Here is a 17,070-nt window from a genome sequence, read left to right on the forward strand (position 1 = left end):
GTTCGGCTCATTGAAGATGCAATTTGGCTGTATGGGGCCCCTGAACTAAACGGAGTTTGAGTCCCCCGGTTAAAATGTTTTGAAATTAGTTAATAAAGCTTGAGAAACATCATTTTTCTTTGTTTACTTGAGTTTTCCTTAAAGGACATGTTTTTGATGTGCAGCTGAAAACAAGTCGAGCGCTCCCACAGTATTTTTACTTGAGTACATTCTTCCTGGCTCTCTTGTTTCTTCCAGCATGTATTCCTGTGTAATTGAGAAGGGGACTCCGCTCGCGACGATAACACCGCCATGCAGCGCAGACGCACCGGCCGCTGATTGGTCCGTGTCTCGCGGACTCGTCCAATCAGCGCCCAGTCCGCAAACCCACGGACGATCGGCTGGGCTGAACGCCCATCACGTTGCGCACATGGATCGGGTCGAGGTGACCACGCCACACCCAGCTGACCGAGGCGGCGTGCCTGAGCCGGAGGAGCGGCTTGTATAACAGCTGTATGCGCCCGTGGCTCCGCCGGCAACCAGCGGCGGCAGCGGCGGCGGCGTCCCCCCGGGTGAAATGTCCTGGACTCAGAGGAGGCGGCGCATACCGCGGCCGACCAGCAACTGAGCAGCTTCGGGCGCAAAGTTGTGTCAACCACGGCGCTTTCACATGATCTAGCCCGCGTCTCGGAGGAATGCGTGGCGCGTGTCGGGGTGTTAAAATGGGATTGTTTCTGCACGCCATCGGCTCCGTCACCCCCACCGAGTCCGCCGCGGACCGGGTAAGAACCGTCAACAACACGGGAGCGGCGAGCTAGCTGGTCCCGCGGCTAAAGTTAGCCAACTCGCGCAAACACGCACCCTCCTGCTGAATTGACTAAACCCTCCGCCAACGACCCGGTGTAGTTTCACCGCCGTCGGTAAATGTTTCACTGTTTGGAGCTCGCTGTTTGTTGTCACGGGGGATTTAACCGTGCTTGCTCAGCTGGGCTAGCCGCCGGAGCTAACGTAGCGGCGGAGCCGAGGAGGAGAGTCTCGACCGGGGCCTCCTGCTCGACTCCGCTCCGCCGTCACTCCTCCGACCTGTTTATGGTAAAACTCTTGACACTTTAGCCCAGAAAGGAGCTGTATAAACAACAAACCAGAGGACGCCGGTTGTTCCGGTGAGAGTGCGGCCGCTCCTGAACTCAAAACAAGTGGAGACAAAGAAAGTAGCCTGGTAACTTTCTCTCAACTCCGTTTCGTAATCCGTGTTGTTGTCAGTGTGTTGACAAGAGGACCATATAATCTCAGTAGAGCGTCTCTCCAGGTCATCTCATTCTTTAATCTGACATCGGGTACGAATGCCCGAAAACAGAGACAATACTACATTTCCCTCATCTTCCATCTTTACTTGGTCCAGTACATCAACAAATAAATCCAGATTTTTGTATTTATTGGCTGGATTTGTGCAAATGTGTTTGCACGGATTTAAAAACTTTGGCGATGTAGAAACTATCAGTTACTGTATGTTGACAAGGGGAAGATACCCTCCGAGAAGCTCCAGTGTTTAGATCAGGGGTGTCAAGAGGCTCCAATCCGGCCTAACCACCAAGGAAATGGTCAGACTTTCAAAGAAAACATAGATTTATTTTTTTAAGTGCAGTTAAATATTTTTTGGGGACATTTCACTGTATTTTGGACCAGGAGGTTTCATTGAAATTGACTTTATTTTGAGATTCTGAGTCATGTCCAGTTGTAATTGTTTGAATTTTGTGAAAAAGTAGAGATTTTCATCGGGTATACTCTGTGCCACAACAAAGAGACAAGGTTTAAAGGTTATTACGACACTATTTTACTCACTCGAGATGAAATTGGGCTGTATGTGGCTCCTGAACTAAAATGTGTTTGACAGCCCTGGTATAGACCATCTGATGGTTTTAGATACTTGGATTTGCCTGAAAGCGAGTTTAGTATTTGATGTAAGAATACCTAAAATAAGCATATTATTGACATTATCCCCCATTCATCCTGATAAGTTATTTGTGATATCATTGTAAAGCGCTGTAACTCTTTTAATTATCGATTTATAACAGGCAAATACAAACTTAGAATGTACACTGGAGTTCATGAATTGACACGGATGTCAGTGTTTTTTGACATTACAACTATCTAACACCTTTTGAATTGAAAATTTAGATGTACTAGCAACATAACAATAGTTACTAGTTGTGTATGGGCATGGTATAAGCTCTGATTCATTGTTTACGAAGAGCAAACTTTTATACAAGCAATGAATATATGAATAGTATATTCATATATTCATCATAATAAGTTTCCTGCTCAGGTGTTGTAATACTAAATAATGAATTAACACACAGACTAAATGTACTAACATTCACCTTAAGAGCCCAGTTCATGGAGACGCTAAACCTGTATGTCAGCTTTTTATAACGTGTAATTGCCATGATGGAAATATTGTCCAATAATCCGTTTGTGTGTTGTATTGCTGATGCAGCTCATTGTGAAGTCCTTTTATACACACAGTGGAACTTATTAAGGTAGTAGTAAAAAGGCAAAGTAACTTTATTTGAATGACACTTTACTGCAGCAATGAACTCTCTCTCTCTCTCTCTCTATATATATATATAAAATAAATTAAACTATAAAATCACAATGAAAATAAGAGTTTAAAAGTAAATTAAATGCAAGAATGCTGTTTAGCAGTTTTCTTTTAGTCTCATCTCTTGAGATAGAGGACATTTATAAAACAGCAACTATTCAGGTTCATTATGACAGTTGACATAAAAAGTTGAGGTCACGCTTTAGGCGATGAGATACACGAACTGATGAAGCATGAGCAGGCAGAACCCATCATTTTTAAAGCCGCATTAATAAAAACCATTGAGGGCCTCGATAAGTGTGAAACCACAGTCGTTTCATGAGGAATTATCGCTCATCCAGCAGTTTTTTTTTTTTACTGCAGCGTGCCTGAAACAATGCTGAAACTACATTATGCAATTTCCCAGATGGGTTTGTTTGGTTTAAGAATGCATCACAATTGGATGTGGAACAGAAATACCAACACTCGCGCCACAAAGTGGTTATTTTTATTGTATTGTTGACGTCACTGCAGATTTTAGCCGTTTCGTTTGCTCAGACAAGGTCGGCTGAAGTCCTTCTGCTCTGCAGAATCAGGAGACGGTGATACGAGGACACAGATCACTGGGCTATAGGTGGGAGTTTCTCTCCTGTACGCGATTTTTCACATGTGGTGTCCCATGCTTTATCTGTATTTGTTATCAGCACATGGATACGTGCATGAACCATGGAGTTGTAAAGTTGTGCTAAAGGTCCATCATAGGGCAAACAGGGACTTGCGCACTTTCACACTGGCAATTTTGAGTGTTGGAATAATGTCCAAACCATAAGTGATAGGTGGAGGTATGCATTCATTCAGTCCCTCGGTGTCTGTCCATGTCCAGTTCCAGACATCACTAACGCGTCAAGACCTCAGTTACCGACGTATCCGTCCAAAGCTGAACCCGAGTGGTTTTCCCTCTTATTTACAGTCAGCAGGTTTCTTCTGTTTGAGCTCATGTTTACTTTTTGACTTCCAGCTCAGCATTTGGCGCTAAGCTCACGATCCAGTCTGACCGCTCCGTATACATGCAGATTGATTTTCAGTAAGGTCGTCTGCTGTGCTCGTCTTCATCAAACTAAAAGTTCGGGTTTTTTTTAACTCCCATGTAAACATAGTGATGATATACTTTATTCCTGACCTATGTCTCACATCAACAAGTCAAACTTCATAAAGTTCATGAAGTGGCAGACGTCAAGGCTGAAATAAAGTATAAAAAATAACAGTAGTTAGAGTAAAAGCCGAGGTTCTGAATTGTCAAACCAGTGTTCAGGCGTCATTTCATGATTAATCTTATCTAGTAAAAAAAAAAAAAGTTAATTTCTCACTAAGTTGAACTTTTGTCATCACTGCGGTGTGTTTTTTGTGATTTTTAAAAAAGATTTTTCACACATACTGACACGTTTAGAACATCCACAAGAGGAAAAAAAACTCAGAGTTGACACTTTCATTTTCTGTTTGGAGACCTGAAAAGCTGACTCACCACAAATATATGTGACGTAATACCAATCAGACAGTATTTCTGGTCATTTCTATGTTGATGTTGTCTGAAAGTAGTATAGTGGGGGGTAGTACTGCATCGCCACAAAAGCTTTGGTTTGATTGTGAACTTCCAGGTTCTCCAAGCACGGCTGATCCCACTTCTGACAACACAAACATCCACTCTTTAGGTTTAAGATTGACCAAACCGTTTATGATTGTCTTTCTCTTTGACAAAAGGTCTTGGAGGTCTCCTGCCCCTTCCTCAATGGTGGCTCGGTGGCCGTCAAAGTTCTGCTTCCACTAAACTTTTCTGAAGGTCAAGAGTTCAGGAACTTAACGGAATATTTAGAATCTGATTAAACCGACCCCGAGAGAACATACTGCACAGTACAAAAATGCTTCAGCAGCATTTAAAATCTCAGATTGTCGTTGATCGTGGCTCTGAATACCCACAATGTTTCCCGGGACATAGTTTTAAAATACCCAGCTCTCAATTTTGCCATATTTCCACTCTTCTGAGTGTTTTCCTTTTTTAGGTTTCTTACTGTTTTTGTTTAGTCGCATACATTATTTACAAGGGACCTCTGGAGCACTAATGAAGTATCAAGGTTTGTTTAAACGGACTAAATGTGACAAGCTTGAGCACATCTTAAGGCCCTGAATGTATGAGGATCGCCACAAACAATTCTAATCTCTGTTTGCATGCTAGAACAATGAGGCACATTTGAGCCGTCTCTATTGATTCTATTGGCCCGCTCAGTATTTGTAGTGTGTGAGAAATCCAGGCGATGATGTGGTAGAGGATTGCAATTAAGCACTATGTTGGAGAAGTGATGTTGCATTAGAAAGATTGAGCCGCAAACATAATATTAGTTTTTATTTGGAGATGGAATCGTTGTTAGTGGAGCTGTCGTCATTAATTATTTTTCACATGTATCAGCAGTCCTTGCTTGGCATAATCTTGATGGAAGAGCACAAAGAAAAAGTGAATAAGTGGCCAGAAAAGTCCTTGTATGTAGAGGAGGAGAAGCCTTACAGGCTGTGCTAAGTGGGTTAGTATGACTGAGGAGGTTTGAACTGCTCTCCCCGTCTTCTCTTTTCACCAGCTTCTCATTATTGAGGTTGATTATTTTCTGACATACCAATCATTTCAGAGGCTGGTAACTCAATCTGGCTTTAATCTGGTGCTGCGGCATGAGAGAGGGTGGATTGAGACATTGAGACGGGGGAATTGAGTCTGTCCAGATTCTTTGCTCGGTCGCTGTCTGCATCTGAGGATTAGTAAATAAATACTCCATGATCTTAGACATGTTTTTTTTTTTTTTTTACTTCAAATATGTGGCATCACTTTACTTTTTCAGCAAGCAACACATGTTAGTTCTTGTGCTTGCCTTCATGGCAAGGTGCAAAGATTACTATCATAGGTAGCCATTTAGTTTTATTATTATTACTATTGATATTTATTTGTATTTATTTAAAAAAGAAAATTCTGCTAGTAACTAGTCCCACACTGTTGGGAGCACGGACACAATAAGGACATCAATCACGTTAGGAATATGTTGCTCCGAATTTTGTTAACAAATCGGGTAATCGTTTCCGAATAAATCCCCAAAAAACTGCGAAAAAATGTCCCATACCAATTGGATGGGAGAGGCACCTCACGGAGGAGTTCAGAGGAGATCAGCATCCATTGGAAACACTGACACAAAAAGCACATCAAAATGTGCAGATCGAACTAGAATAGTTTGCTACGACTTTTGTTAACCATTTGGCCATATATAATTATATGTGTGTTTGTGTGTGTGTATATATATATACAATATATGTATATATTAGTGCTGTCAATCAATTAAAAACAATTAACAAATTAATAGCACAATTTTCTGTAATTGCGATTAATCACATTGTTTTTCTACTGAAGACTGAAGCTTGTAATGGATATTTATTCCGGGAAAACCACAGAATTAATGTTGACTCAACACGCAGAGACTGTATTTAAATGCAGAGACTATTTTTATAACGTCCTTTTAGCTTTGCATGATTGCAAGTTCCTGCAAGTATTCCCTCCAGCTTGAGCGGTTTGGTGGCTACTAGTCAACCAACATGGCAACCTGCTGTTTTGCTGCAGAATTACGTCAGCGGTTGTTAAATTCGGCCTTACAAAGTGTGATAATGACTTTCACTTTCTCAATCAGCCCAAGTGAAACTTTCTGCCTTAATATTATTCCACTCGGCATTGTGCTGCTCTGTAGTCACGGTGCTGCACCCAGAGACGCTGCACATGCTGCGGCAGTAAGGGAGTAAAAAAAACAAAAAAAAACCGAAATAAACAAAACTGCGTTGAATTTTTATTTACAAGTTAAACGTTTCAAATGAATGAATTAAATTAACACATTATTTTTGACAGCACTAATATATATATATATATATATATATATATATATATATATATATATGTGTGTGCTTGTTCTTCAGCCTGTTCAGAAAAGAGCAAACACATCAGATTTTGCACTTTTTTTTGTGTGGTGTATTTCACAGCAAAAAAAAATGCGAACATGCCGAGAACAAAGTGTACAGAGCAGAGTAACTTCACCTGATTACAAGCAAAGCTGAGGGAGAGAACGTCACGTTTTTCTTCCTCAGAAAGATTCGGTCCGTCTGCTGAAAAAGAGATTTTTCACTAAATGAGGCAGAAGCAGCTGCTGATCCAAAGAGGTTTTAATGTCGGCAGCCTGCTTTGTGCTGACTTGTCGTGCCACATGTGACGAATCATTCCTGCGTTACCGCTCTGCGTCCATCTGGCTTTCTTCATGTGTTTCTTGTACCACACACTTTACACACACCTCCTCCCAGTCTGCGCACCTTATCGTTCAGCAGCTCGCTCTCCACTGCTGTGTGTGTGTGTGTGTGTGTGTGTGTGTGTGTGTGTGTGTGTGTGTGTGTGTGTGTGTGTGTGTGTGTGTGTGTGTGTGTGTGTGTGTGTGTGTGTGTGTGTGTGTGTGTGTGTGTGTGTGTGTGTGTGTGTGTGTGTGTGTGTGTGTGTGTGTGTGTGTGTGTGTGTGTGTTGGAGGGAGAGCGAGCTGGTGAGTGTGTGTTGGAGGGAGAGCGAGCTGGTGAGTGTGTGTTGGAGGGAGAGCTGGTGGGTGTGTGTTGGAGGGAGAGCTGTTGAGCTGGTGGGTGTGTGTTGGAGGGAGAGCTGTTGAGCTGGTGGGTGTGTGTTGGAGGGAGAGCTGGTGAGCTGGTGGGTGTGTGTTGTAGGGAGAGCTGGTGAGCTGGTGGGTGTGTGTTGGAGGGAGAGCTGTTGAGCTGGTGGGTGTGTGTTGGAGGGAGAGCTGTTGAGCTGGTGGGTGTGTGTTGGAGGGAGAGCTGTTGAGCTGGTGGGTGTGTGTTGGAGGGAGAGCTGTTGAGCTGGTGGGTGTGTGTTGGAGGGAGAGCTGTTGAGCTGGTGGGTGTGTGTTGGAGGGAGAGCTGGTGAGCTGGTGGGTGTGTGTTGTAGGGAGAGCTGGTGAGCTGGTGGGTGTGTGTTGGAGGGAGAGCTGGTGAGTGTGTGTTGGAGGGAGGGCTGGTGAGTGTGTGTTGGAGGGAGGGCTGGTGAGCTGGTGGGTGTGTGTTGTAGGGAGAGCTGGTGAGCTGGTGGGTGTGTGTTGGAGGGAGGGCTGGTGAGTGTGTGTTGGAGGGAGGGCTGGTGAGCTGGTGGGTGTGTGTTGGAGGGAGAGCTGGTGAGCTGGTGGGTGTGTGTTGGAGGGAGAGCTGGTGAGCTGGTGGGTGTGTGTTGGAGGGAGAGCTGGTGTGTGTGTGTTGGAGAGCTCTTTGACTTTCTTTCAATGGGATAATGACACACGCTCACCTGGACTGTACATCATGCTTTCCGATCTGGAGCCTGTGCTGGTAATCTGGAGAGATTTGTTTTATATCGAATGTCGTTTTTTTAAAATCAAATGTAGAATGAAACATTTGAGATAACGTCACCATGTTGAGTTATCTGGGAAGCCTCTCTGTGAGAGTTTGATCAGTGTAATAGAGTCGTGTGTGTTTCAGAGGAAACGTATCACAGACTGCTGGAGTGGAAACATGCTGCTACTGTTTTTAGTGGTAATTGCTCAACTATTGTTTAATGTTCATTAATGTTTTCCATGCAAGTGTAGCGGTTGAAAGTTGAAGCCCTCAATGAAAACATGAAGTGTTTTGTGATGGATGATTTGTTGAGGCTCAGGTTGAACCAACTTGTTTGTTTTGGATGCAAAGCCGGTTTAGTCTTACGATCCTAATTCTTTACAATGTCACTCCAGGGCAACTTTCCTACTCATTAACAGAAATTATGTAAATCCTTTATTTTGAGACATTCCCAAAAGGAAACGACAGCTTTCCTGAGTGGCGCTTTCTGCAGCTGGTAGTTGGTGTCCCCATTTCTTTTGTGCCTTGTGGGGAATCGGTGTACAGACAGGTTTGCTTGTTGACTTCCAGTGAGCACATGCTACATACCACACTACCTAAAACAGGTTTGGGAATAAGCCCAGCCATTAGATGTAACACCTGATCCACTATCAAATTGTTTTTAGAGAACAAGCAGATGAGAATGTATGAAAACAGACTGAATTCTGTCAATTAAAGTGACTTTACGTAACTCCAGCAACATTAACGTCAAGGTGTCAACTTTGAAAAAGGTGCACAGACTTTTAGTTTTTAGTTGTTCCTTGAATACGCTCGTACTTAGGTTAGAGGTGTTGGATCACACTGCAGCGAAAAAAGTACAATCCGAGCACTCGATACAGTACTCGAACGCGGACGGACCAGACGAATGCAAATGTACAGGTTTCACGAGGGGGCACCAATGCCGTTTGGTTTAACATTGTCAAAAAACGTCTAAAAACGCTACATCGGGAATTTCTCAAGGGTCAGGAAGTAAAGAAACGACAAACCGCTGTCTCCCTTAAGGAAACCAACTTCGGCACAGACTATTGAAATGTGTGACAAAAATATTCAACGCTGCTGTTAAAAGTAAACCATTGGTTAATAATGAATGGGTCAGTTTTTCTCATAACCTACTTGTGGAGCATTATTCTGTGATATGATAGTTTCAGCTCGGTTTCACCAGATACACAAGCCTGACTTATCGGTACTGATATCGAAAGTGAAAAAGTTGGATTACAGCAGTCCCATTGTAGGTATTGTATCATTTGTAATTTGTGCAGAATGAATGAGAATATATGAAACAAACGGGTGGAGAAACCCCCCCCCCCCAACCTGTTTTAAACCAATTATATTATATGACTTTATATCTTTCTCACTGCATCCAGCGGTTGAACTCACGCAGTGGCCGTCAACATTTTAGATGGTTTCTAGAAAACAATCTTCCTTTCATTTGACCTGATTTGTGTGCAGCAGCGTCCATCCTGCTAGAGATTTTCATCTTCTGCCCGCTGTGCGTCTATAACGCACTGCACCTTTTAACTGTGGAGCTTCTCAAATTATCAGCTTGTCCATGATCATTTGAGGCTTTGCTATTGCTGAGGACAATGTTCTGTCTTTTCACTTTATCTGCTCATTTTGGTACATTTTTGTGCCAGTCTAGGTGAAAAACAATCCCTGCCATGTCTACCGGGCACGTTGGGCTATAAATACACCAGAAACGTGGTTCAGGGACTCTTACTGCCCTCCTGTAAGCAGATAAGTCAATGTTTTCTCTTTGTTTTCACCTTGTCTTGCAGAGCCTGCTGCACTGTGAAGGCGTTAACAACCAGAGCTACGTCTGTGAGTCGGGACACTGCTGCGGAGAGTCCCAGTGCTGCAGTTACTACTATGAACTCTGGTGTAAGTCCCGTTCTTGACCTGGCGTGACGCTCCCGCTCTGCTGCAGTTAATTAAGCCGCTGCGATTATCTCCTCACTAATCCCTCTCTGATCCGTGTAAGATGATCTGAAGCGATGAGGTGGTGGATCTCATGGGCGCTCTTGTTGTTGAGAAACTTCAGGCACAGTTGAGGCGTTTGTAGTCCTGGAAAAGCAGATGAAGTCGCCTGACCTGAAAGACTGTTGGTGTGTCTTCACACTCCGTTCTCTCGCTGGTGGAGTACAGTCGAAAACAACGCCACAGGCAACAATTCGGAGGACACCTTCAACCAGATGGAGCAGTTTGGGTGGATGATGATGATGATGATGATCATCATCATTTTGATGATGATGAAGTGTTCAGGGCAATCTGGTTACCTCTAAGGACTGGTGGCATGCAGAGCATCTGCCAGACATAAAGTTTAACATGACTTTGTGTCGTAATGTGGATAATTTCTGCCATGAATTACACAAATATGTTTTTTAACCTTTTTTTTTTGTGCACTTGCATTATTTGCATTCCTTGTCTCACGTATGTGACAGTTCAGGACAGTTTGTCTCTTTGTCAGGTGTAATGACAGACAGAGCCGCTCTGCAGGGAAAACAACAGTTTGATCAGCACACACAGACATTCAGAACGATGGTTCTCTGCTGTAGCTCGGTTTATTGCAAGTGTACCAAATGAAGAGGCTGTGGAATAAGTTCCACTAAGCTCAGAGTTAAGATTCATATCTGAATAACCTTTCCTGTCATGCTGCAGAGAGTTCTACTGCAGTCCTTTCTTCAGCTGGTTATTTCGAAGTTGTTTTGTGTGCGGTGCTTGAAAAAGGTTGATTTAAATTGTTGACTTCGTCAGGAGCGGTAGATTAAAACGTATGTCACTGCTACATGGATGACATGATTCACTGTCTCACTCCCAAACTTGTTGCATTTTGATTACGGTCATTTAGCGCAGCAGAGTTTTTTTTTTTTTTCAATCATTTCCAGACTGTCTCACACAGTCGACCTCCAAGTGAAGTTCCCCACATTTTTCTGTCATGACGTACCGGCGGTCCGTTTACATCTGATGTCCCCGTTTGTGTTTAACCTGAAGTCTAGATAGACCAGTTCTACAAACGGCTCCATGTACAAAATCAGGTCTCCATGCTGCGTTACACACCAATCAGCCAAAACATTATGATACCTGTTGTATTTGGCAGCAAGTGAACATTTTGTACTTGGTGTGTTTAGCAGTGATAATGGTGTAAGGATTTTAACAAGGACTAAATTGTGCTTCGAAGACACCTCAGCCAGAGCATCTCCAAAACTGGAGCTTCGTTTTGAGGCGTTTTCTGTCAAAAGTCTCCCAACAAAGGAATCGATTATGAGGTTTTGTGATCGCAAAACTACCAAATCAGCACAGAGTGTAGCAACTGTGAAAAGACAAAAGGAAAAAAAAGAAAAAAAAAAAGACAGGACTTTTATCTATATTGAAGTCTTACAAATCAGAAAAAAGGCAGGCCCTTTAAAATCTGTATTTTTTATAATCTACTGAATGCAAAAATCAAGCACGTGATTTGACTTTTTTTTCCGCAAAAGTTCAAATACACTAAAGCTCCATGATGCACGTGTTTAGTAGAGATGATCCAGCAGACGTGCAAAATGCTGCAGATGTTGAAGCCGCGTCTGATAGAAAAGTGTCTGTTGCTTACGCGGCTGTGAAATTGCAGGACCAACAACAATATAAGGTGGAGACACACACACTATGGCCCGGAGCTTTATTTCATCCACGCATCCCAGGACCCTCACAGCAGGAGTAACCAGTGACTAAGGCCCCGTTGACACAAAGATTCAAGTGAATACGCATCGTTTTTGTTTCAGGAAAGTTTCACGTTTACACGGCAACGTTTGAAAAACGATGTGCGTTTACCCTGAAATGCTGAAAATTATGTATTTTTTTTATGTTGGGCCACTAGTGGGTGCTGTTATTTGTTTTTGTAATGAAACCACACACACGCGCAGAGAACAATACGCTATAAACACTAAAATAGATCAGAAAAGTTCAGATATAGCAATTCAGAGAGTGCGCCTCTTACAATTTTTGTTTGAGTCGCTTCATCTGTTAATATTTTCTATCTCTCTTTGGTATTTATGTTGTTGCAAAATAGGACCAAAATATTTCCAACTGCTTTGAATTAAAATGTGTTTCTGCCGCACAAATCGACAGATCTCTCAGAGTGAAGTGCTGTGGATCTGTTGTTGAGATAAGAGCAGACTTGGCCCTCTCCGTGTCGGTTAATTCGATTCCTTGCCATAAAGTGCAGAATACGGATCCACACAGAGTGCAAGCATGTTGATGCTCCACTTTGTTGGAACCAGATGTCGGCAGCATTTGATCTGCAGTGTTATGTTATGTTAGCAGCAGGCGCCTTATGTTACATCAGCACATGGATACTGGAAAACATGTTTTCCCCAGTTTAATCTGATTATTCCCACACGTGTTTATTTTACATGTGAATTGAAGTGATTCGGCCGACGTTGAACGACTGCTGTGTTTTTTGTCCACCTTCATCCCGGATTCAGGGTTTTGGTTGGTGTGGGCGATCATCGTCATCCTGAGCTGCTGCTGCGTGTGTCACCATCGGCGCACCAAACACCGGCTGCAGCAGCAACAACGGCAGCACGAGATCAACCTCATCGCGTACCACGAAGCACACAACTACCCGTCTGTGCCCTTCTACTTCAGTAAGACCGAACACGCACTCGCACGTAGCTAATCCTTGAAGCGCAGCTCCGATTCCAGAGGAGATGTTGGCCACAATTTTTTTTTGTTCAAATCAAATATTGAAACAAACACATTTCTGGTCTCGTCTCGTTGGTTGTGGATCACAGGTCTGGTCTCTTTTGTTTGAAGCCACACTGTGTAATATGTGCAGAAATTAGATTTGCTTTGGAGTTTAGTTTCAAATAAGTTTGTGTTCTGAAAGACGGTTCTCTGGTTAACATCAGTTAACATATTACTTTAAAGCTAAACACAAAGCTACCAAGTCTAAGTGAATACATCAGCAAAGCTAAAATCTAATTTCGATTCTTGCTTCTGCACAAGAAAAACCCTTCATCTCTCAGGCAGTATGTTCCTCTGAAACCTGTACATTTATTTCTGCATTAAAGTTAAATTAGTGTTAAAACACGACAAACGGTCTGCTGCATCAACATGTGTCTATGTATACGGTCCTCTTGATCACATGACCTCCACATTTAATAAAATCAAACAAAAACCCACTCTGTGACAAGCCCACATGTTTCAAGGTTTACGGTCACACGCAGTAATGTTCCTCCGTACTGTCGGGTTTCAGTACAAGCTGGGTGGTGCTCCACACCCTGACCTCCACACGAAGGTTGAGTTCTGATCCGCTGATCCTCAGCCCATCTCGCTGCCTTCGTAGCTGTGTCGCAGAGTTTGCACTTGTTTTCCTGAGTGGACACAGTGTCACAGTCTTAATTGTACCTGTGGTCCCACTGCCTGTCTGGGGCGTCTCACTGGGTGTTGGTGCAGGTGTGTGTGGCAGGTAATGCATGAGTGGAGGTAATACATGAGTGAGGTGGCACATAGTTGATGGAGAGAGCAAAACATTTTTCACCTTGCACTTTGACACTTGCACACTGTCATCGAGTGTCTTTTAATAAAGGGGAGCATCACCAAATGGTTATTTTTGTGTGACGACGTGCCACACCCACATCTACAAGGTCACCAATTGCATGTTTCTGACTGAACATGACTGTACTCGGAGTCCGGGTTTTCTCCGCTGTGAAGCGAGAGCTCTCACCACTACGCCACCGTGCTGACGGCCTCGCGATCGCGCCTAAATCAGACTTCATTTCGCCAGCCAGAGAAAAAGACCAGCGGTCTGCAACCTTTGTGACCAAAAGAGACATTTTTGTCACTTTCCACCAAATCAAATTTAAGTGGAGCCGCGAAGCACGTTCACCTTTTAAAATGAGGCTGCCACCGCTTGAAAAGTTTAATGTATAGTTTTGATATATGTGCAAAAGAATTTACCATTGTGATCTCTTTAAAGAAGTTGTGCATGTTTTTGCCTCATTTTTAAGCTTTTTCTGTTCTTTTTGTAATTCTATTTTTTTTTTGTTTTTGTTTTTTAAACTGGTTTTGCATTTTTCCCCATTTATGGTGGTTTTAGTTCATTTTTTCCATTTTAGTTATCTTTTAAAAGCACTTTTTAGCCGAGAGATAAGAAACTGACTGGTTATAAGCTCAAAACATGATCAAATGTTTATTAATGTATAATCTTCTGAATGCTTCAAGGAGCCACTACAGGAGGTTGCAGACCCCTGACTTAGACAAATCTCAAACACTGGAAGCGTTTTCACAGGCCAAACAAGGTCAGCAAACATGAAGTATAAACTCAGTTTGAATTTGCATGAATGCATAATGCAGGGAAACATAATTCCTCACAGTTTCGTCAGTCTTTTGCGATTTATATGTAACACATGTTGATAAAGACCAAGTATAAAACATTACAATAGAAATCAGTGTGAGCGGTTCGAGTACCTTCAGTGTTGATCTCGCATGTCCTCCAGGTTGAAAGTCGCTGGCACAGCATGAAGCCAATAAGAAAACTCAGAAGTTTTGGCTCGCGCCTGAACTGCGTAACACCGCTGACTAACAGACCAGTGGCTCCGGTGCCTGGCTCAGATGTAATGTTTGCTCTCAGATCCATCCTCAGTCTCACGCAGCGTCGGAACCCTCCATGTTTGCATGCCCCAGTTTTCAGGAAACAGCCAGCATTGCTTTCTTGGTATCGTGCCAGTGTTGCAACACCGTCCCGCTCAGCACTGCCATGGCCCTCGGCACACTTTTGACCCAGAAGTCGGCTCGTTTTTATCACATTTTTCCTCCTGCTGCTTTTGGAATGTTTGAAAAATGGTGCGGGAAGTTCACCCAGGCCACAGTGACATTTTTATGGGTGAGACCAACCTCACTATTGTATTTGCTGATGTACGTTTGTTTTTGTCTCTTTCCTCTCAGGGTTTCTGCCGAACTACCTCCTGCCAGATTACGAAGAGGTGGTCAACCGGCCCCCGACTCCTCCCCCTCCCTACAGTGCCTTACACACAGGCCCATCCTCGGTGGTTACGAGTCCGCTGGCTCCCGAGCAGCAGGAAGGACACTGTCCAGCCAGCCAGTCGGCCCCGGCGGCCCCGCTCTCCGACGGTCTGTGCTGCAGACCCAGTATAGAGGAGTCGCAGCCCCCCACCATAGACTTTAGGCCAAAGCCTGACAACAAGACCACGCAAACGGCCCAAGACTCGGGCGTGATCCTGGTGTCAGAGTGCCTCAGCAGAGACGGACTCACCGGCCAGGAGAAGAGAAGCGGCGGTGGGGACGACTCCTGCAAGGACCCCCTGCTGAAGGAACTCAGCCTGTCCGAGGGCGGGGCCGAGGATAAAGAGCGGCTCCCCGGCGGACGGAGGAGGCGCTTCACGGGGGACTCCGGGATCGAGGTGTGCGTGTGCAGCACGCAGGGGAGCAGTGGCTGCATTGGAGCCGGAGGGACAGGCCAGGAAGGCAACGAGCTGAGGGAGCTGGAGAGCCTGCTGGGTCGCGAGGTGGACGGGGATGAGGAGCAGGACGAAGAGGAGGCAGGCGACTTCTGCGACAGCTGTGGCCATCGGGCTTCCATCGGGATGGAGGAGGAGCAGGCGCCGAGGGGGCCGGAGAGGCGGGCCGGACGCGGGCCGGCGGGGAGTCCGCAGTCCCCCGTCTGCCTCCTCCTCCACACCATCACCGAGCAGGAGGGGCCGGCGCACGGCGCCAGCACCGAGCCGCAGGGCTGAAACCAGCGGAGGACAGAACTACACTTGTATCGGAGCAGGTGTTTCCTGTGTAAATGCTAACTTGAGTATTTTAATGTGTGCGTCCGTTTAAAAAAAAACAAAATCAAAATAAAACAGAAGAAGAAGTAGTGTGGGAGCAGCGAGCGAGATCCCAGTGGAAACAACTGAGATCCAAAGACTGGGACGACGTGCTTCTCGCCCACACTGGAACAGTGGCCTTAACCTGTGGATCGGCGGTTCTGTTTGGGCTCTGCACGCCCTTTAACAGCCTGTGGCAGTTGAGACACACACACACACAGACACACACACACACACACGTTCTGCTCATAAACCACGAGTTCCCGACTCGCCGAAGCCGTGACGTGAACGCAGCAGCGGCGTAAAGCCGCTCTCTCCAGGCGGCGAGCTTCGCTGTAAAACAACACGCAGCAGAAAACATTTTGCATTGTGCAACGCGGCATCGCCACAGGGTGTGTGCGCTCGCTCGCTCGTGTGTGTTCATGCAAGCCGATACTGTACCAGGACATTAGAACAAGACGTAGTGGGACGTCCCGTTATTCTCGCGCTAAAGTGCTTTTTCAGCGAATCAAGACTCGCTCTGCCATGTGTCTGTTCGTGTTGTCGGCCCTGCTAGTGACGCAGAAGTGAAAGTGCATTAACAAACTCTAATGTGGGCAGTTCCTATTTTGCACAATATGCTAATTACCTTTAGCTTTTCGCAAAAAAAAAAAAAAAAAATTAGATCACAACAGATAAAACGTAGTTTTATAATGATTTAGTCTTAAATTGCAGTACGTGATCAGGGTTTGTTCTAATATTTGGAATGATGGATCTCAGTGGGTTGTTGGTGGGCAACGCAACACGAACTTCCTACAGGCCTTTTTAGGCGTTTGTCGTATGTGCCTACTCAAAGAAGAAGAAAAAAGAAGCTTTTCCTGAATTAGGAAAAGCTTCGAGACATCCTGAATAAAGGCAGGTACCAAAAACAAGAGAAGAATGTTGAGCTTGTTAGAGATTACAGCCGCCAGACCTCAAACTTGTGTGTCAGTCACTCGTGGTTTTCCACCTTCACCAGCTTTACACTACAAAACCACGAATGTTTGCAGTCTTTGATTGAATGGGTTTTCATATTTGTTTGTTTGTCTTTGGCTTTCTGTCCTTTAAAGGTCCAGTGTGTTGGAGGTAAAGGACAAATCGAATATTCACAGCTCTTCTTTTTTTTTGTTTGTGTAAAACACCGTGTGTGTTTAGGGAAGCTTGTGTTTTCCAAACCCGTCAGAGACGCAGAGGCCACCGCAGCAGGAACGGTAAGCTGGAAACGAGCAA

At 44.4% G+C, this 17,070-nt stretch overlaps 1 protein-coding gene across 1 annotated transcript; it reads left to right on the top strand.

Annotated features, from left to right (window-relative positions):
• Positions 1-355: 355 nt before the first annotated feature.
• wbp1lb (WW domain binding protein 1-like b) lies at positions 356-16,653 on the top strand. The gene is made up of 4 exons (XM_080462918.1): positions 356-761; positions 9,790-9,892; positions 12,472-12,633; positions 14,936-16,653. The coding sequence occupies exons 1-4, from the start codon at positions 675-677 to the stop codon at positions 15,742-15,744; spliced, it is 1,161 nt and encodes a 386-aa protein (XP_080319044.1). The 5' UTR covers positions 356-674; the 3' UTR covers positions 15,745-16,653.
• The last annotated feature ends 417 nt before the right edge of the window (positions 16,654-17,070 follow it).

Source organism: Lipophrys pholis (genome assembly GCF_963383615.2).
Source record: "Lipophrys pholis genome assembly, chromosome: 5".
Lineage (NCBI taxonomy): Eukaryota > Metazoa > Chordata > Actinopteri > Blenniiformes > Blenniidae > Lipophrys > Lipophrys pholis.

Excerpts from the sequence above, each read along its gene's own strand:
- wbp1lb (XM_080462918.1), top strand. The coding sequence starts at position 675 with ATGCGTGGCGCGTGTCGGGGTGTTAAAATGGGATTGTTTCTGCACGCC. Across the intron at positions 9,893-12,471 it reads TTACTACTATGAACTCTGGT|GGTTTTGGTTGGTGTGGGCG; the intron begins GTAAGTCCCGTT and ends TCCCGGATTCAG. Across the intron at positions 12,634-14,935 it reads GTCTGTGCCCTTCTACTTCA|GGTTTCTGCCGAACTACCTC; the intron begins GTAAGACCGAAC and ends CTTTCCTCTCAG.